Source organism: Bactrocera tryoni, chromosome 3 (genome assembly GCF_016617805.1).
Source record: "Bactrocera tryoni isolate S06 chromosome 3, CSIRO_BtryS06_freeze2, whole genome shotgun sequence".
NCBI lineage: Eukaryota > Metazoa > Arthropoda > Insecta > Diptera > Tephritidae > Bactrocera > Bactrocera tryoni.
Genome location: NC_052501.1, coordinates 68,927,179 through 68,946,783, shown reverse-complemented (window position 1 = coordinate 68,946,783; position 19,605 = coordinate 68,927,179). Strand labels below are relative to the sequence as shown.

The 19,605-nt window shown below is 36.0% G+C and overlaps 2 protein-coding genes across 3 annotated transcripts in view; one reads left to right on the top strand and one right to left on the bottom strand.

Moving 5' to 3' along the window:
• The window catches only part of LOC120770898, a 309,718-nt gene extending 295,770 nt beyond the window's left edge, over nucleotides 1–13,948 (bottom strand). For both annotated transcript variants that reach the window (XM_040098564.1, XM_040098566.1), the window contains exon 1: nucleotides 13,865–13,948. In XM_040098564.1, coding sequence (XP_039954498.1) covers nucleotides 13,865–13,890 — 26 coding nt within the window. In that variant the 5' untranslated portion in view covers nucleotides 13,891–13,948. The remainder of the gene's footprint in view (nucleotides 1–13,864) is intronic.
• Nucleotides 13,949–18,382: 4,434 nt separating this feature from the next.
• LOC120771338 (PSME3-interacting protein-like) lies at nucleotides 18,383–19,573 on the top strand. The gene is made up of 4 exons (XM_040099283.1): nucleotides 18,383–18,583; nucleotides 18,652–18,750; nucleotides 18,809–18,969; nucleotides 19,041–19,573. The coding sequence occupies exons 1-4, from the start codon at nucleotides 18,487–18,489 to the stop codon at nucleotides 19,428–19,430; spliced, it is 747 nt and encodes a 248-aa protein (XP_039955217.1). The 5' UTR covers nucleotides 18,383–18,486; the 3' UTR covers nucleotides 19,431–19,573.
• The last annotated feature ends 32 nt before the right edge of the window (nucleotides 19,574–19,605 follow it).

Genomic DNA, 19,605 nt, shown 5'->3' with positions numbered 1-19,605 from the left:
AGCTGATGACCTCACCTTGATTCTTGTTTACGTTTCGCTTTCCTTTTGTTGTCTTTTCTGCATTATTCGTTGCTTTTCTTGGCTAACGCGGCGCTATGCCTAAGCAAATGCGAATGTATCTGAGATGACTTTTGTTGGTGTCATTTTTGTAAATTTCGAATTTTGACTGTAAATTCGGTTATCTTTTAAGTTATTAGCAGAATAAACAGTTATTTTTAAGCATTTGATAGTCCAAGATGAATTCTGTAGAGAGCTTCTGTTCTTACTACTTATCGATCCAAAAAGTATTAGAGGTCCGAAATAATAGCTTTTCGTCGACTTAAAGATAGATGAATTCCGGTGTCCGTGTTGTGAGAAGAATGGAGCTCTCGATCGTAATTTGTTTTAGTCACAAACGTGGTTAGTGGCAGGAATTTATTGCTTCGAATCTCAGCTTGGTTTTGCATAAGCTTCGTGCTATGTTGAACAAAGTAGTTTGCTCGAAATATTCAATAGAATCAAGGCTACGGAATCATTCAAGAACTGTTTTGTGAGGTTTGCTTTGCCACTAACTCAAATATTTGAGTAGAACAAAGCATTCAGTGAAGGTCATGAAGTCATCGAAAACTTTCTTTCTGCGAGTCGTTCATCCACCTCTGTTAATGTTATTGACGATAATATCGAAAAAGTAAAAGAAACAGTGTTTCAAAATCATCGTGTTGGCATCAGAGGGATAGCAGAAGATCTCAAAATGTCGTATGGATCGACTCAACACATTTCGGTCAATGTTTTCGGTAAGAAATGCGTCAATGCTAGACTTGTACCAAAAGACCTGAATCTTTTGCTAAAACAACGTGGAGCAGATGCTCGACAAAGTGGTTGAGACCCCTTTTTTTATTAGACACATCATTACTGGTGACTAGACTTTGGTTTCTGAAAATGAAGTAGAGAGTGTAGAACAATCTAGCGAATGATGGGGCTTCAAAAGTAAGCCGAAACCAAAAACACCAAAATTTGCTGAAGGCACTGTAGGTCATCCCAACGGAAGCTTATGTAACTGGTGATCCAAGTGGAGATACTATTTTCGGTAGGCTTTTTTGACAGATCGCGCGTGTATCGTGTCTTTATAACAAGTGTATGGAAAATTGCTTAATCTCGCGGATCCGCATTCGTTTTTGGTTTAGGACCCCAATTTGGTTAAGGTTTATATTACAATATGTAGTTTTTTTATCAGTCCGGGTCAAATTTGATCAGATTTACCACATTTATTTGAAATTACAAAATGGAGCTAACGATTGAAAACCACAGAATCGGTCAGAATAGGTATGCCCTTTTAACAGAAATTTACGGTGATATAGGGTTCCTTTCGTAGAAATCGTTAAAATTGTGATAGAAAGAATATTCAACAAATACGCCTGTCATAAGAGTTATCACTTTGGTGTTCTTTATAATAGTCTTCTCTGAAATTTTTATCAAAGATTACTCAGAAATTTGGTGGCTGAATGGCAAAACAGCCAGTCTGCATGTTAAAAAATTTCGCCTTTCATGTTTCGGGACAAGATTAGAATTTTAACTTTCACTAACCATTGTTGAAATTGTGTTACAACGACATATGTACATTTTTTTTTTAAGATAAGGCTCCTAGTAGCTATATTTCAATAAAATAATGTCTTAATTATAATATTTTGTTATAAAAATCTCGTAAATAAATATATCGGATATTCTCTCCCCTTCCTGGAACTATTTTTCTTAAATCAATAATCAAAAATCTTTGTATGGACGCGCTTTCACAACAACGAACCCTCCAAGTTCATCAAACTGTCGAAGATGGCCGATCCAGTGTCATACTCTTTTATTAACCTCTCTCCTATCGATTAAGTATGAGAGTCTAATACATTTATACTTGTTACGTACATATATTTGTTCGATTCGCCACTATCCAGAGTTGAGCGAACGAAAGATAACTATGAGTCTATAAGGCCATAATATTATATTAACTGTTAGTTATTCTCAGCAAATAATCATATTAATTTCATGCCTTTCCACACACCAAAACAGAAGTTCATTTTCCCTCTACCATTTGATAGAAAAATGAAAACACCGATTTTATGGTATAGCGTCAGACTAATGGACCATTTCGTAGCTCTACAAAAGGCAACGAACCAATTTGCAGTGCATAAGGAGACAATGCCGCAACGCAACATAATAATAACAGAGAGCCAATATTGAGAGAAATGCAAACTGTTTCACTAAGTTATTGACATTCAAAGTATATACAGAAATTCGCCAGTGTGGCCGAAGAAATATGTGTATACAGTGCTTTCGTACATGTTCATAATTTGCCAGCGAATTTTATTTATATTTACTCGTATGAAACGGAACGTCCGCTCTTATTGTTGCTACTGAAGCTGGAGCTAGAAGTGGAGCTGTTAAGAATGCGGCAGACACCGATGTGTTGTTGAGAACGAACGGCAACATCCACTAACACGGCTGCGTCATTTTTAGCTAACAAAATGAAAACTAAACGCCTTATGACGGAATTTTCTTCATTTTAGCACACTCAGCGTGATTGGAATGCGAGCGCGTCTATTAGTTAAGACAAGGCGGGTACCGTCTGCATAATATCGGTATACATATATGCGTATGAATGTATGGAGGGCATTCATTCACAGTACAAAAATGAGAAAAAAATATCAGAATGATTTTAAGAAATGTTTGTATTTCTATTGCTGATGAGAGGTAATTAGTGCGAGTATTTAGTAGGCTATAGTTGTTGTACTAAAAGACTATCAATAAAAAATATAAAAACGACAGACATCTTGTTCGGTCTGCAACCGGCATATGTCGTAGAACCGGCTGCTCTTGAAATTGGTATTTGTTGAACAAAGAGTTTGCTTGAAATTTTGTGTTCCCATTTGAATCACGGTTACGGAATCTTTCAAAATGTTGTAGAAGTATTTTCAAGTGCCTCGGAGCCGGCAAATACTTCTGATAAAACAAGACTGAAACTAAAACCAGAAATGAAAATCCTTAAAAATTTTAATGACTTATTTTTAAATTAGATTGCTTTAGTAATCTGTATTTTGCGGTATATAAGTTCGACCGGGATACGCTAAATCTTTGAGTCCAAACAACAAATATGCACTGTTTCCATTGTCCAGAAGCTAAGCTCTGCACAAAAACTCGCTCTTGTTTGGAGCCACTTAAGAAAGGCTTAGAAGCTCGATTTGTGACTGTCACACCAGTTAGAGAAAAAAACCCATGGACCGAATTACCACTGTTAAATTGCAAAGAAGTCGATCCATTTCTGAAACCAGAAATGACTGTTGGTGCTTGGTCTGGACAATCGGATCTAAGTAACCGCAACGAACGAACGCCTTTTATCCGGTCAAGGACTGGCAACTCGGCACCATTTCTCGAAATTACTTATGGAATGTTTTCTGCCGCTACAACAACAAAAACAATATGTTGACTCGCCAAAAACTCTGGGAGCTTGGTTGGGAGGTTCTTATGCATCCACGTTAAAGGCCAAAAACTTAATTCGGTCTGGAATTGTCAACAATTCAACCGTCTGCAGTAAGCAATCACCCAGTAGCAGCCAACTTTGGAGAGAGATTGAGTTTAATCAGATCAACAACAGGTCACAAACATAGATACTGACTCTCCTCGCCTCGTTCCCAGGGCAGCCAAATCTAAGTAACCGGAACAAACCCGGATTTTTATCCGGTCAAGCACTTCAACTCGGCACCATTTCTCTAAATTACTTCTGGCATGTTTTCTACCGCTACAACAACATTAATATACTCGACAGAAGTTCTGAGAGCTTGGATAGGAGGTTTGTATGCATCCATCTTATAGTCCGAACCTGGCACCAACTGATTGCTACCTGTTTCTGTCTATAGCAAATGATTTTGGTGGTGAAAACTTCGCCGCAAGAGCAGGAGCTTAAAAATCGACAGTTTTTTGCCTGTAGAGACGAGAGTTTCTATGAGAGTGGCTTATGAAATTACCGGACAAAACGTTGCATATTTGCTTTAAAATAAATCGGATGATTTTCACTAAGCTAAATAAAAACTTCAACAAAGCAATGTAAAAATAAAGGGAATAAAGGATTTATTTTTACTAGACCTTAAATATTAAATAATTCTCTTCACTGTATTTGAGAACAGTTTGCGCTCAGAGCAACAGTACAACAGCACACAAGCATTGCTTGATGGTCTTTTTTGATCTGCATTTGCTAAGTTCTTGCGAGATGCGTCATTTCGAGTTTACCAACACATAACCTTAAAGACGTGCAACAACAACAAAAGGCATTGGCATATATAATGCTGTCGCTGCAGTATTTTTGTGCAAAGAGAAAGAATTTGTCGACTCGAAGGTTAAAAGTACTTTGTGTATGAATGTTCAAATAATAATTATTTATGAAAAACTAAAAGCCAATGCTTATTTGACAATTTTCAGTTATAAGAAATGAAGATAGTCACTATTCTATTCTCTGATACATTTGTTGACTTTTCGTGCTATGCGTGAGGGTAAGTAGTCAAGCATTTCATGAGATGACGTCACCACAACTGTGTTATTGTTTATACATTATAACAGATGAGCATAGAGCAGTCCAATGAATGGATGAAAAAGCTGTTTCTATTATTATGGCCCAAAAACAACTTCTGTTGAGTTTGCCATTTTTGTTAACTTCTTTCCATATGGTTTGTATTTACAGGTTTATTAATGATCTATAAATCTAAATAATGTGCATTGAGGAATTTTCTTTTATAGTTAATATATAACAGTTTCTTCTTGTTCTTCTTTTTTGGAGTAGACACCGCTTACGCTGTTATAGCACCTGGTCTTTCCAACGGATTGGAGTTTAACTACCGTGGGATTAGCCTACTCAATACCGCATATAAGGTTCTATCGAGCGTATTATGTAACATACAAAGTGCGTTCCAAAGTAAACAGGACTTTTTGAATCTAGCGCCCCCTGGTGGCGCCATTTATATGTCGACTGGTGTCGATTGTCCAGTGAGTATTTCATGACATTTCATCGATTGGAAGTGAAGTTATTGCGTTTTAAGTGTAGTATGTATGTGTTATCGGTGCGAAAATGAGCTTCGAATAAAGAGCCAACATTAAATTTTGTTTTAAAATTGGTAAAACTTTTACCGAAACGTTTCAATTGATGAAACAAGTTTATGGCGATGATTGTCTATCCCGTAGCAGAATACACGAGTGATTTCAACGTTTTCAAAGTGGTCGTGAGGACTTAAATGACGATCAACATGTGGGCCAATCAAAATCCGTGATTACCGGATTCCATCGAAACTGTGCGTGAATTCATCAAAAATCAGCCGAAATCATTATTAAAATTCATGGAAATGGAATTGAACATCTCCAAAACATCGATTTATCGCATTTTGACCGAACATTTGGGTTTACGAAAGGTGTGTGCACGGTTTGTTCCGCACAAATTGACGGACGACCAAACATTGCTCAGAATCCAACATTCGAAGGACGATTATTTGACCAAAAATCACATTTTAACCATTAACCACTCCCCGTATTCACCTGATATGGCACCGTGCGACTTCTTCCTTTTCGGAAAAATGCATTTGCCCATGAAAGGACGTAGGGGCCATTCAAAAGGCTTGCACCGGCATACTGGCGGCCATACCGGCCAACGAGCTAAAACACTAGTTCGACATGCTTTTGGACCACGCGAAAAGCTGTATTGAAGCAGAAGGAGAATATTTTGAATAAAATAAATTGTTTCGTCCTGTTTACTTTGGAACGCACCTTGTATTAAAGCATACAGCCTGCAAACTGATTGGACCATTGTGGCTTCAAGCCCGGAAAATCAGTAACTGACCGGATATTCACCTTGCGTCAAATCTTAGAAAATACGCTTGTAAAGAGGATCGACACACACCACCTGCTTGTCGATTTTAAAGATGCATTTGAAAGAATCTGACATTATGTCGCTATGTCTGAATTTAGTATCCCTGCAAAGTTAATACGGCTGTGTGCGAGCTAATCGTTGAGCAACACCAAAAGCTCCGTCAGGATCGGGAAAAAATAATTCGAGCTACAGAACTGAACAGAGACGGTATATTCTTCTACAAGATTGAACAACTGCTGGCGTACGCAATTGAAATCGATATCAATGGCCATAACAGCCGCGCCGTTAGTTCTGCTTTCTCCAGATTGAGCAAAGAAGCGAAGTAAATGGGTTTGGTAGTGAGCGAGGGCAAGTCGAAATATCTGCTGTCATCAAACAGACAGTCATCGCATGCGCGCCATAGCTCCCACGTCACTGTTGACAGTCAATACTTCGAAGTCGTACATAATTTCGTCTATCTTGGAACTATCATTAACACCAACAACAACGTCAGTCTTGAAATCCAACGCAGAATAACTCTTGCTAACAGGTGCTACTTCGAACTGAGTACGCAATTGAGAAGTAAAGTTCTCTCTCGACGAACAAAGACCAAATTCTACAAGTCGCTCATCATCCCTGTCCTACTATACTGTGCAGAGGCATGGATGATGACAACATCTGATGAGTCAGCGTTACGAGTTTTCGAAAAAAGGTTTTGCGGAAGATTTATGGTCATTTGCGCATTAGCAACGGCGAATACCGCAGCGGCTACGCTGGCTAGGCCGTCCGAATGGATGAAAACACTCCAGCTCTGAAAGTATTCGACGAAGTACTCGCTCTGAGAACCAGAGGAAGAAGAAGACGACCATTCCGTAGGAGTGTAACTTTCATATAGCATAGAAGGGTATAAATAGATTGTTTTATTAATTTTGATCAGTCAATTTGTATGACAGCTATATGCTTAATGGTCCGATCTAAACAATATGTTCGGATATTATACAAGAACTTTATTTTAGTCGTTCAGCTTTTATGGCAGCTATATGTTACAGTGAACCTATATAGCCAGTTTCAACAAATAAACAGAGCTTGGAGAGGAAAGGACGTGTGCAAAATTTCAGATTGATATCTCAAAAACTGGGGTACGGACAAAGCTAATTCGATATTATAACTAAGACCTTAAAATTAAAAACCGTTTAATTTGTCTACATTTCTACTTAAATCCTAATACTAGAACGCTTATCAGCAATAGGCCTATAAAATATTATTCATTACACTCGTAAAGGTTTCAACGCTCCGAAGCGATATCTGCAGTCATGCTGAGACACAACATGCAAGCAATATTTATTGAGAGCCCAGCCCTATTGCGTTTTTGCAGCCGCCGTTCGGCCTCGTTTATCGTTCGCGGGCCGTTGATTGTTTGTTGCTGTTGCTGTGGCTGTGGCTGTTTCTGTTGTATTGATAACAACCCCCTGATATGGCTGTGACATGACCTGCTGCGGTTTGCGACTGCAGCGATTGCAAACCGTTGATCGTAGTCGCAATTAAATGCGGGCGGGTGTTTCTCGTGTAAATACATATACATACATACTTATGTACATAAACAGCACATAACATGATATATAAACTCTCCACTGTACCCCCATTGTCTCAGTGCTGGAATCCTGCTTGCCGTGGATGTTCGTGCTTGTAGCATGTCTTGCTGCATAACATTCTTCGCTTGACGTTAGCTCAATTTCCGTAGACAAATGGCGACCAGCAAGCGGACGTGCAGCGGGTGAGTGGGGTGTTATTTGCATTACTGTTGCCGCCGTTATTGCATGTTTTATAGCGGTTGTCAGCAAATGGGGTTATTCACGCTGAATACACACGTTCGGATGCATAATGAATGAATGCACATATGTTTACTTCAATGTACAGTTAGCCTAAGAATTGTTCAGCTGTTAAATAGTAATTTTCTTGTGCTTTGGCATTTTGGGAGTATTTTGAGTTAATATGACAAATTAATTGCAGCTGATCGGTAAAAACAGAGTGTAAAGGCAGTTAAAGACACACGTAGAGTGAAATTAAAAAAACAAAAACGATTTTGGCATTGGTATCAGGTCAGGACTATATATAAGATGGACGCATAAAAACCTCCCAACTCAGCACTCGTAGCCTCTGGTGAGTCATTATCGGTGTGTGTGGCCTCTACTTTTGACCAAAGCAAGCTTCGGGGCTATAACTTCCATCAGACGGTCCTAATGTTGACAGTACAATCCGAATAAAAAGTTTGGACAAGGGGAAAGTAGCTCATAGTAGATGATTACCTGCCAATTTCACCAAATTTATAACACAATCTTTTTGACTCTTAATAATGGAGTAACTGCCGTTTACATTAGATTAGATAAATAAATGAGGATAGCACTGCAACCTTATGTCTATTGTGCCCTCTCCTAAGTCACAACGGCTCACTTACCTCCAGAATGTTCACAAATTCTAATATACTGCTAGGTGCTATTGAGACGATGTGATCCTTATTTGAAAACATGGATCCAAGTGCCTTTAACCTGCGTCTGCAGACTGCTATGCAGTGAATTAGCAAGTCCTCTAGTGTTTCAGGCTCACTGTCGCAGAACCAGCAATTTACGCAGGAAGCTTTATCTTTAAGGAGTAGCTTCTTTATAGTATGGGAACCAACTGCAATAAAAGAATCGGGTCCTACCATATTGGGGGATGCTACGGAGCGGGCGAGCTCATTAACCAGTTCATTCCCCGCTATACTATACTTTTGTGACCGGACACCCAGATGAGGTGCACTTGGTTAGGTTCCCGCTAGGCTACTCAGCCGTTCTCTACACTTCTGCACCAGTAGCGATTTGGTTTTATAGACAGAGGTCGCTTTAAGTGCTGCTTGGCTATTGCTGAGTATGGTTATACGTTCGTTGCGATAGTTGCGTTGAAGGTTTATCTCAATGCACCGACTTACGGCAAAAACTTCTGCTTGAAAAATACTCGGAAAACTTCCAATAGATATGGAGAGTTTAGTGCGTGGTCCCGCGACTCCGGCACCAACTCTCTGCAACGTTTTCGAGTCGTCGGTGTACCACTTGATTTTGCTATCCCTCAGCAGTAGCTCGAGAGTGGAATCATTCCATTCAGCTTTGCTGGCAAGGGTAACCTTGAGGTTTTTTTTGGTGAAGTTTATCCTTTTGGAGCTGCTTTACCTTGGAAGAAGACCCAATACTATTACACCACTTAACTCTTTCATCCGCTGAGACGAGATTACCTTACCTCTGCCACACCCTGCTGTCATTTGTAGCAATGTGTTGGGCTACCTGGCCGATTACTAAGTGAAGTGGTGTGAGCTCAAACTCGATAGTTGGAGCCCAACGAATTCTGCGAAGCTTTTGAGCTTCATCGGATTTCTTCTTAATTGGCGTAGACACCGCTTACGCGATTATAGCCGAGTAATTATCGGACTGGTTAAGTTAAATAACACATTGAAAAAGAAAAGAGAAAAATCGGTTCATATGCCCATCATCTTGAAGTTGTTTTACTATATTGTTCCTTAATCTATTTTCAATTCAACTTTTTTATTGTGAGTTCAATTTTCTTTTTTTGCGACTTTCGGTGCTTTTAATGGTAAATTACCTAAAGAAACTCCGATTTTTTGAAAAATATAGAAAATCAATTTATAAGAATTTTTTACAATCGATTCCCACGACAGCCGGTTCTACGTTACCGGAATCGATTCGGATTTTATCCGACCAAAGACGGATTGATAATTTTGGCTTAAATGCTGGATTCATCTTCACATTCAGATTATTCAGCGAATTTAAGGACACAAAAATTTTATATGAACCATAACTGGGTCTGTGCTGCAGAACACAGCTAAGGTCAACGAAGCCAACTAACCGCCAACTTCGCAAACACAAAAAAAAATTCGCAAACAAAAACCGTAAGTGATAGAATGAAGTATTGATTTTCAATTAAATATCTTTATATGCACAAGCACACACACACAGACAGCACATGGACAATACTTATGTGAAATACGCATTATGTGTTTGTGAAAGCCCTTCCCATAAAAGCGAACAAAAGAAATCGCTGGCGTGAATGGAAACGATTTACTTTGATTTTGAACTTTTTCGAATTTTTCTTTTTCGATTTCGATTTGGAACGATTCAAGCGATGAATGAAACAATCCGGTATAAAGCAGTAGAAAATCGGCAACTTAATAGGGCCAAAAGCTACAATAATAAAATGTGGCAAGTAAAAAGTGAAAAAACGAAGTGGTCAAAATCAAAGTGAAAACACGTTTGCTTACACACACACATATGTATGTATGTATATACCAATGAGTATGCGCACACAAGTCCAAACAACCGCTCCCAACTTTGAATTTATTAAGTCATCGGCGAAGGCTGAAAATTGGCGAGCGATTAAAATTTGTATGGTAGATGTGTGTGTATTACAAACAGCCAAAATTGCTGACTAGCGCAGGAATAAAGTTAATTCATATTTACATTTACTAACATATTTTGACTAAAATAATTATGTGAAAACATAAAATGGGAAACATTTGGCAAGCTTTGTAGAAACTCAACGTTCGTCGATGACTAACAGCAGTCAACGAAGCGATCACACCCTTTTACCTTGACAGTGAATTGATTTGAAGATGAATACGAGTATACAATCGTACAGTAGGTGAACGTTTTTGAAATGTGTGCTCATCCAAACACAAGCATATATTATTTTATTGGTTTGTGTGTCGTAATTTGAAAAAAAAGAAACAACTGCCCACGTCAGATTACCGATTTTGTCAGTTTATTATTTTTATTATTATTTGTTTGCTTTAATCGAATTGAATGTGGAAGGTTACAGTTAGGCGCAAAATAATTGAGCAAAATTTTGGGCAAAAAATTGTTTAAAGGTTACATGGATTTCACGGCTTCAAATCGGCCGGCCGGTCATAACCTACTGCGCATCGATATGGTGAAACGCAAACGAAGAAGTTTCAGACGAGTCAGGATACTGCACTCCGGACTATCACAGGGTGCCTCTTTATGTCCCCGGTTAAAATCCTTACACATCGAGGACCATATGCTTCCGGTTAAGGAACATACCGAACCCCTCGCCAAGCAGTTTCTGCTGGGATTTTTCGCAGTGACCATCTTTGCAGTCATCTATTAGAACTGAAGCCGCTTCCTATGAACATCAAGAGGTCCTTCTTTGACTACTTCAACGTTTGACTGCCTCGATCGTACAGTACTTCTACCAGACTTCGGACGCAACAAACTTCTGATACGCACTGACCGACATTCACAGTGGAGCCATTAACACCTTTACCGCATCCCTATCAGTAAATGACGTACTTGGTGTCAAGCCACCACCCATGGCAGACGAAGAGCTCGAGTTGCCGTGGGAAACCAGAGTGATCCTTGCACAAATTCAGTCTGAATACTGTAACACGTTAAGGACCTACGTATTCATAATCGACTCCGACATACTAAAGATATGGCCACAATGAGTCCCCGCATGAAAAAGAGGCATGCAAAGAGGTGGCCCAACGAACACCACTCTTCTCCCTAATATCCGAACACGTCGAGATAGAACGATAATTTGGTGCATGGAATTTGAAGACAATGACTCTAACGATATTTGATTACCACAAGATGGCGCGCCGCACAACAATATATGTACATGGCACAATCAATTATTTAGGATAATTAAATTACTTTCAATGACATGATCACAATTAAGATCGATAAGAAAAATTATAACAGGTTTTTTTCTTAAACTTCCCAACAGTAAAACACACATTTACACACACACTACATTTTGGTATTTATTCGCACGGAATGCGAAGCCGAACATGCCAGCGGTCCAAGTTGCCGGAACCGAAGATAATCTCAGCAGGAATCACCAAACTTATTGGGGTAATATTTTTCGTCGCTACGCGCACAACAAAATAATTTAATTTTAGTTTTTAAAAACTTTTCGAACATAATTGATCTTTTAAACGATCAAGAAAATCAATAAAAAAACATAAGCATAAAAAAAAATGTTTATAATAATATTTTGTGCGAGTGGTCCAAAAAATAAGTTCATAAAAATGTGTTTAATTAAATTCGAGTAAAATTATTAATTAACCTCGCTTTTGTATACAAGAATTCCAACGCAAAATACAGTGAACCCCGGCATATCTTCCATTCATGCGTACATACATGTATGTATTTATGTTGAATTTCTTGCAACCGCACACATTTGCACTGACATAATGTAATATATGTATATATGTACATATGTATATTGTTTACTTTTTATCATTACAAACAATACCACACCCGCTCGTTTTTACAAATATGGGCATATGTATGTACATATGTGTGTACGAATACAATGCTGCCTTTTATACACATACATATATAAGTAATATGTGTGTATTGATGCAGTTCTCTGTACAATTTCCGTTCTCTGCTTCGCACCTTCAACCCGCTTCCGTTTGATTCAATACTGCACTCTTTGTGTGCCATGCAATTGCATTCAAAGACAAACTTATATACATGTAGGCATGTACTTATGTACATATGTATATTTCTGATAACTAAAACAAGCGTGCAATCGAAAAAGCACAAAACAATTGACAGTGAAGTTAGATAAAATAAACAATAGTGCTCCGACAACGGACGCAATAGGGAAAAAACTTCTCCTTTCCATTTATTATTATCTTTCTTTGTTTACGCATAGTACCATATGCGCATAAGTTAATGCGTTTGCAACTCCGTTTTCTTAGCTGTCGCTATGTACGAAATGTCAGCGCGGAAAGCAAATTGATGGCGTAAAAGTCAACATTTTCACTATAAATATGTAATTTAATGTGTGTAAGAAGCAATTTTGAACTTTGCGGTAGATGGAGATTGATTGCATTCAGTAATAATTAATACATATTAAATATTAATGCAAATAAGCAATAATAATAATATCAATGTGAATTCTTCGGCTTTCATATCAAAATTCAAAGGACGTTGATTAAAATCTTAATGCTATATATACATACATACATATATTCATAAGTATGTTTATATATACATATTAACAGATATTGTTGCGAATTCATGGAAAACACCGGAAAAGGTTAGTTAATGTTTACTTCCTTATCAACTTCCTCATCAATATTGCCCCTGACAAAAATAAAATAACTAAACAATAGATGTAAACCAAGAAAAAAACTTTAAGTTCGACTGCACCGAAACTATAATACCCCTCACACGTGCCTTTTTATAAGATTTAAATCGATCTTTATCTTAATATTGAGCGATCAGTTTGTATGACTGCTTTATGAAGATTTGAACAATATGTTCGGAAATTGAAGCGTTTCCATGAACCATAATTTATGTGAAATCTCGGAAGATGTGTTCTCAAACGAAAATTTTTTTCTATAAAATACTTGATTTAGATCTTTAGTTTATGGCAGCTATTCAAAATTAAAGAGCGATACCTCAAAACATAAAAATAAATATCTATTATAGGATATCCCAAGTTTCCTTCAGGGTAAAAATAAATAAATGACAAATACATACATTTGTATAAAATATAAGAAATAATCCACTTTTTTAAACACAAATCGCACGTATCCACTCGAAAAATAAATTATTTCTTCACGATAGCATTATCTACATAGTAAATTATTTGCAAAATTATGATTGTTTATCATTACTGGAACCATTTTTATAATTGTGTTATTGTTGTATAATTTCATTATTCTTTATTTAGACTTAATGTGTCAATCAATTCAAGGCTCTCTCTAAAATAAATTGTAGAAAGGTTAATAACATATATATATAATATACAACTGGACGTACATATGAGACATGCAAATACCACACTAAATGTATTTTTTTTATTTTTTAGGCATATATCATTAATGTTCTGAAACTAATACAAATAATTTTCTCTCAACACACACGTAAAAACACATGGAGATATGTAATAACGTTTTAAGTCGTAAATTATTTTACTTAAACTTACCTCTTTTTGATTGACGGGTCTTCCATAGGTTTTCAAGCTAATGACGAAAATTCCGATTGCAATAGAATTAGTTATAAATTATTTGGGAGAATACATAGATTTATAATTCTCTCACTTTAAGTCACTTTTCACTAAACTATTGTAAATATGTGTGTATATTATTTTTTAATTTGAACGAAATCACTTCATGATTAAACACTGCTTCAATGTTTAAATACTAAACAAATCATTTATTTATCACTTTGATATTTTAGGTCGAAACCAATTTTATTTTAATTATAACACATTATTCACAGTTTGATAAACTTTTTGCACTGAATTCTGAAAGTTGTTTACTTCGAATTATTTAGGCGGCTTTCCGATTCTTTAGGTTGTTTCGCCATTCGATTTGTTAGATTATATAGTGTAAAAAACGGAAAACGTGAACGCTATCAAAGTTGGCCTAGTGTACTTGGGGTCAAACTCCTTGCATCGAGGCCTGCGGACATAAGCTTTCCCATCTGAAGAAACCCTATTTATCTTACTTTCATCAGAAAATAAAACTCTTTTCCAATCTCTTGCTGTCCAATGACGATATTTTTTTGCAAACTCTAAGCGGCTCCTCCGATTGCGTTCAGAGAGTAATGGCTTCTTCCTTGAAACTCTTCCAAAAAGTCCTGCCTCACGTAATCGTCTTTTTACGGTATCTACAGATGGTGCGTTTGGATTTTCTCCAAAAACTGCAACTCGAATTTGATTTGCCGTCTTGTGGGGATCCTTTTTTGACTCGCGGATAATTAATTCGTCCTCCCGAAGAGTCGATTTCCGACCTCTTTTCTTTCTAAGCACTTGTTTTATTGTTTTATTTTTGTTGTAATACTTTACTGCATTAAAAGCCATACGTTTGGAAATATTTAGAGTCTTTGCAATATCTCCGTAAGATTTCCTATCCTTGTGCATCTGTACGATCGCAGCTCTAGTGTATTCATCACAAGACTTGCGCTTGCCCATTTTTTTTTAACTAAAATTATTTATTTCCTTTATAGTAACTTATTTTAATAAAAATATAAATATTTAGTTACCTGTACACAACTAATTTATAAGAAATCTTAAGAATTCGACACGCGTTGCTAATTATATGCACGACCGTTTTACTCACTTTTGGATAAAAGACCTGAACTGTTTCAGCATAACGGGATTTTATCAAGATTTTTTTACAGCTAAATTTGACCATACTTTCACAGAAGAGAACTAAAAAAAAATATATATTTTTACGCTTAAAAATTTTACAGAAATAGCTATTTAATTTATAAGGGCAAGTCGTTGTTAATTAGTTGCACGCATCTGTATATCATTAATGTTCTGAAACGAATACAAAATATGTCCACTCAACACACACGTAAAAACACATGGAGATATGTAATAACGTTTTAAGTCGTAAATTATTTTACTTAAACTTACCTCTTTTTGATTGACGGGTCTTCCATAGGTTTTCAAGCTAATGACGAAAATTCCGATTGCAATAGAATTAGTTATAATTATTTGGGAGAATACATAGATTTATAATTCTCTCACTTTAAGTCACTTTTCACAAACTATTGTAAATATGTGTGTATATTATTTTTTAATTTGAACGAAATCACTTCATGATTAAACACTGCTTCAATGTTTAAATACTAAACAAATCATTTATTTATCACTTTGATATTTTAGGTCGAAACCAATTTTATTTTAATTATAACACATTATTCACAGTTTGATAAACTTTTTGCACTGAATTCTGAAAGTTGTTTACTTCGAATTATTTAGGCGGCTTTCCGATTCTTTAGGTTGTTTCGCCATTCGATTTGTTAGATTATATAGTGTAAAAAACGGAAAACGTGAACGAAAGCTATAAAAATATAATAAAATAACATATTTAAATTTTACACAAGTTTGCAATTTAAGGTACAAGCATATACATATGTATTTTCTTTTTTTTTCAACATTTAAATTTTGCACAAGCTTACGAGATGAGGGTGCCATGCATATATTTCACTTTTTCGAATTCTTTCAATTTTTGAATTTTTCTTAAGCATGCACATGTTTTTACATACAAACTACATGCCCACACATTTTCTATTTCATTATACTTCAATACATTTGCACAACTTTTAAAATTAATGCAGACTTTTTTAATTAATTGATTGATTTTTACATACTAGCTCACATTTTGTTATGTGAAGCTCTTGCTATGTAACCGGCACAGAATAATTTCTATCATAGTTCATATACACAGTTGTATATATTATATTTGTGCTTATATAGAAGGATTTTCGACATACATATGTATGTACATAGAAATGAAATTTTACTATTAAAGAAATTTTACTATTTTATTAAATTGTCTTAATTGGAAACACATACGACCTTTAAACTTTATATGTATATACATATATACTAAAAATGTATATACATAAGCAACTGTTCTAATATTACTGTAAACACTATAATTTATGACATATTAATACAAAAATGAAATCATCATGCACAGGTCACCATCGGTGAGTGATTCCAGATGAGTTTTCTAATGGCAAAGCTTTATTTGCCGCCAACCCTCCTCTTAACCGACACTATCTTAATGCGTATACATAAGTATGTACATTTTTATATACCTACTTTAATAAACTAAAACAAGTACCTATACAAAATTTTATCAACAGAAACTTTTGAAATATACCAACTATCTGCATTTTGCGCATAGTTATTGCGCTTTTTATGATCACGATTGTTCTCATTTCTGCCAACGCGCAACCAGTCTGCCTACCCCAGCCAGCCCCTATACCATACCCATGCGAATCAATGTGTTACCGTAAGACTATGTCTTTTCTCATATTTCTTCTTTTCTGATCTGCTTCATGAGCAGGTTTCAAGCGCCGTTGCTGTTAGTTTGAGACTATATGAATGCTTGCGCGCTTGCCCACCTCGAAAATACTGACAGCAGAAATATTAAGAGATATGTAGGTATGTATGTAAAAACATAAAAAGGTAGGGAGGAAATATGCACTTAAAAAACTGGTCCCCGAAATCTAAACGAGTGTATAAGAAACACTGGTGGGCAAAATTTTTGGTACACCCACTCAATTAGACTCAATAAATACATATGTATATTAAAAAAAAATAAAAACTAAGAACTTTCTGAAATTACCCTACACATATGAATGCAACTATATAAACGGATTATATATCCGATAGTATTGATTTGAACTTAATAACGTTAAAATATGCACTTTTAGATAATTAGCTGTACAATACAATCGTAACAGACGTTGTACTTTGTGAGCAACCGACTTAAATTCTTTTCAGTAATTACTGTGCAAGTACAAACTAATTATATGAACAATTTACGCCGGCGACTTAACATGTACACATATTAATAATGCCACACACGAACATTAAATAGAAATCAAATCTCCAGCAACAAAAAAATTGGCTGACAAAAGCAACACGGTACGCAAGACAGCTAGCAATTCGCACAGATCACCTAACAGCACGCAGCAAAAACGACAAAGTTGAACTTTTGACTCTTTTTTTCTCTCTCTCTTTCTTTTCTCGTTTATGTTTGTCTGCGCACCTTTTTCGTAGCTTCGATTTTGCTTTATCCACATTCGTTTTTAACACTTTGCACAATTATCTTTCCCCAGCACTCATTTCTGCATTAATAATTTCTTATTTAATTTAACACAAACTCTCTGCACTTGCGCGTCTTCCTTTTCCTTCTTTCGTAGCTCGTTTCTTTGGTTTTACTTTATTCATTCTATGATCTTTCATATTTTTGATATGCACTTATATTATCTATTCATTTTTCACGCTATTAGAAGTTTTTCTTGTAATGAAAACTTTCATATTTTACATAAACTCGCCTTTACCTTACTAATTTGTATACACGCTATCATTTCCCCAACGAAGAAATGAAGTTTTTCATACATTTCTCACTTTCCGTTCATCAAACAATCTTCGACATCCAACAAGTGGCGGCCATATTTGCTTTTTTGTGCTCACAGATCACAACCGATTAATATTCCTTATTCCTGTTTTTGTATGTAAATACCGATTACTGTAGCTGTACTACAGTGGGCACTGTGTTCAATGTGTAGCGTCCAAATACCGCACTTTCAAATCCACTTCACGAATTTTACGAACGTATGATTCTCCCAACGACCGAATGAATACTGGCAAACACTGGCCAATAAATGCAATTGGATTAAAAATCACCGCACAATTTCGTATTGGGTACACAGTGTTGCATTTGTATTGCACAAAAATTATACATCTATGAAATCAGATATGAATGATATTAGAAATCAGTTCGCTACAGAAAAATACTGTGCTATTTCTAAATTAATTGGCTATGGATTTTTTGTTTATATTTGTGAGAATTTATATAATTATTAAGAGAAGTTCAGAAATACATTCATTTATCGTTGCTCTCTCTCCAATTGTTTAGCAGTGAACGCAGACCTATATTGTGGATAAGATTTTGACGTTTATCTCCAACTCTACGTCAAATAATCTTTTGATATTTCTTGCATGTTTGCAATAAAGTGATCTTTATAAAATCTGCTGCGAACATTTAATTTGATAATAAAATTACTGCATGGACCATGAGTTCGGGTTTTGTGACAGAATCTGAAGCGGTAGAAGCACGCAAACGACGCCAAGAGGAATGGGAAAAAGTTCGCACGCCAGACCAGCCTTTGGGTATGCACAATGCAAAAATGCAAAACTTATACAAAAAAATGCCTTTAATTTTAAATAATTAAACTTAGAACGTCCTGAGGAACCATATGACGGGCGTTCACTTTTCGAGCGCTTAAAGGAACAGAAAATGAAAAAAGACTTGGAATATGAGGAAGCTCACAAATTAAGTTAGTGCAAAATAAACGCCATATAAATTAAAGTTAATTAAATTTTTAATAAATTTAGAAAACTTAATACGTGGTCTAGATGACGATGAAGTACAGTTCCTTGAGTTAGTCGACCAAAACAAAATTGATGCTGAAAAGAAACAAATTCAAGAAGAACGAAAGGAACTGCAAGAATTCCGAGACCGTGTAGCAACGTTACAGGAGGAAACTGCTGATAAAGTAATTATATACGTTATTTACCGTTATATATATTAGCAGCACTTAACTTTATTCAAAATTTATTTATTTAGAAACTTCAGTCGGAAATTAAAACCGGAAAGCTTGCGAAACTGTCAACAACTACAACTGCCGCAAGACCTTCGCAAAAGTCTTTACTTGGTCTTGGTATTAAGCGAAAAAATGGTGAAATCGCTGGTTCTTCAAATGCAAAAATAGGCAAAGATTCAACTACAACCAACACTACTAAACTTAGCACATTAACAAGCATTAATACAGATAAATTTGACAAAGGACAGCTAAAGTGTGTCGCGATATTACCAGGCATTGGACCCTACACTGAGTCCAGTGATTCTGAACTAAGTAGTGGCAGCGAAGAAGAGCCGGAAAATGACATTAGTGCCAAGTACGATTTGATGGGACGTAAAAAGCAAAAGAAGAAGAATTGCCAAGATGATGATTGATTACAATATTTTAGACTTAAGTAGTAAGAGTATCTTTAATCTGGTTTATATGATCAATTGCGTTATACATACTTGTGCAAATTCTATACCCACTACAAATTTATATTTGCCGTTATAACATATTTAATGAATCCACACATAAATTTGGGTGTTTTTCTTCTGTGCAAACAGGAAC

Excerpts from the sequence above, each read along its gene's own strand:
- LOC120771338 (XM_040099283.1), top strand. The coding sequence starts at position 18,487 with ATGAGTTCGGGTTTTGTGACAGAATCTGAAGCGGTAGAAGCACGCAAA. Across the intron at positions 18,584-18,651 it reads CACGCCAGACCAGCCTTTGG|AACGTCCTGAGGAACCATAT; the intron begins GTATGCACAATG and ends AATTAAACTTAG. Across the intron at positions 18,970-19,040 it reads AGGAGGAAACTGCTGATAAA|AAACTTCAGTCGGAAATTAA; the intron begins GTAATTATATAC and ends TTATTTATTTAG.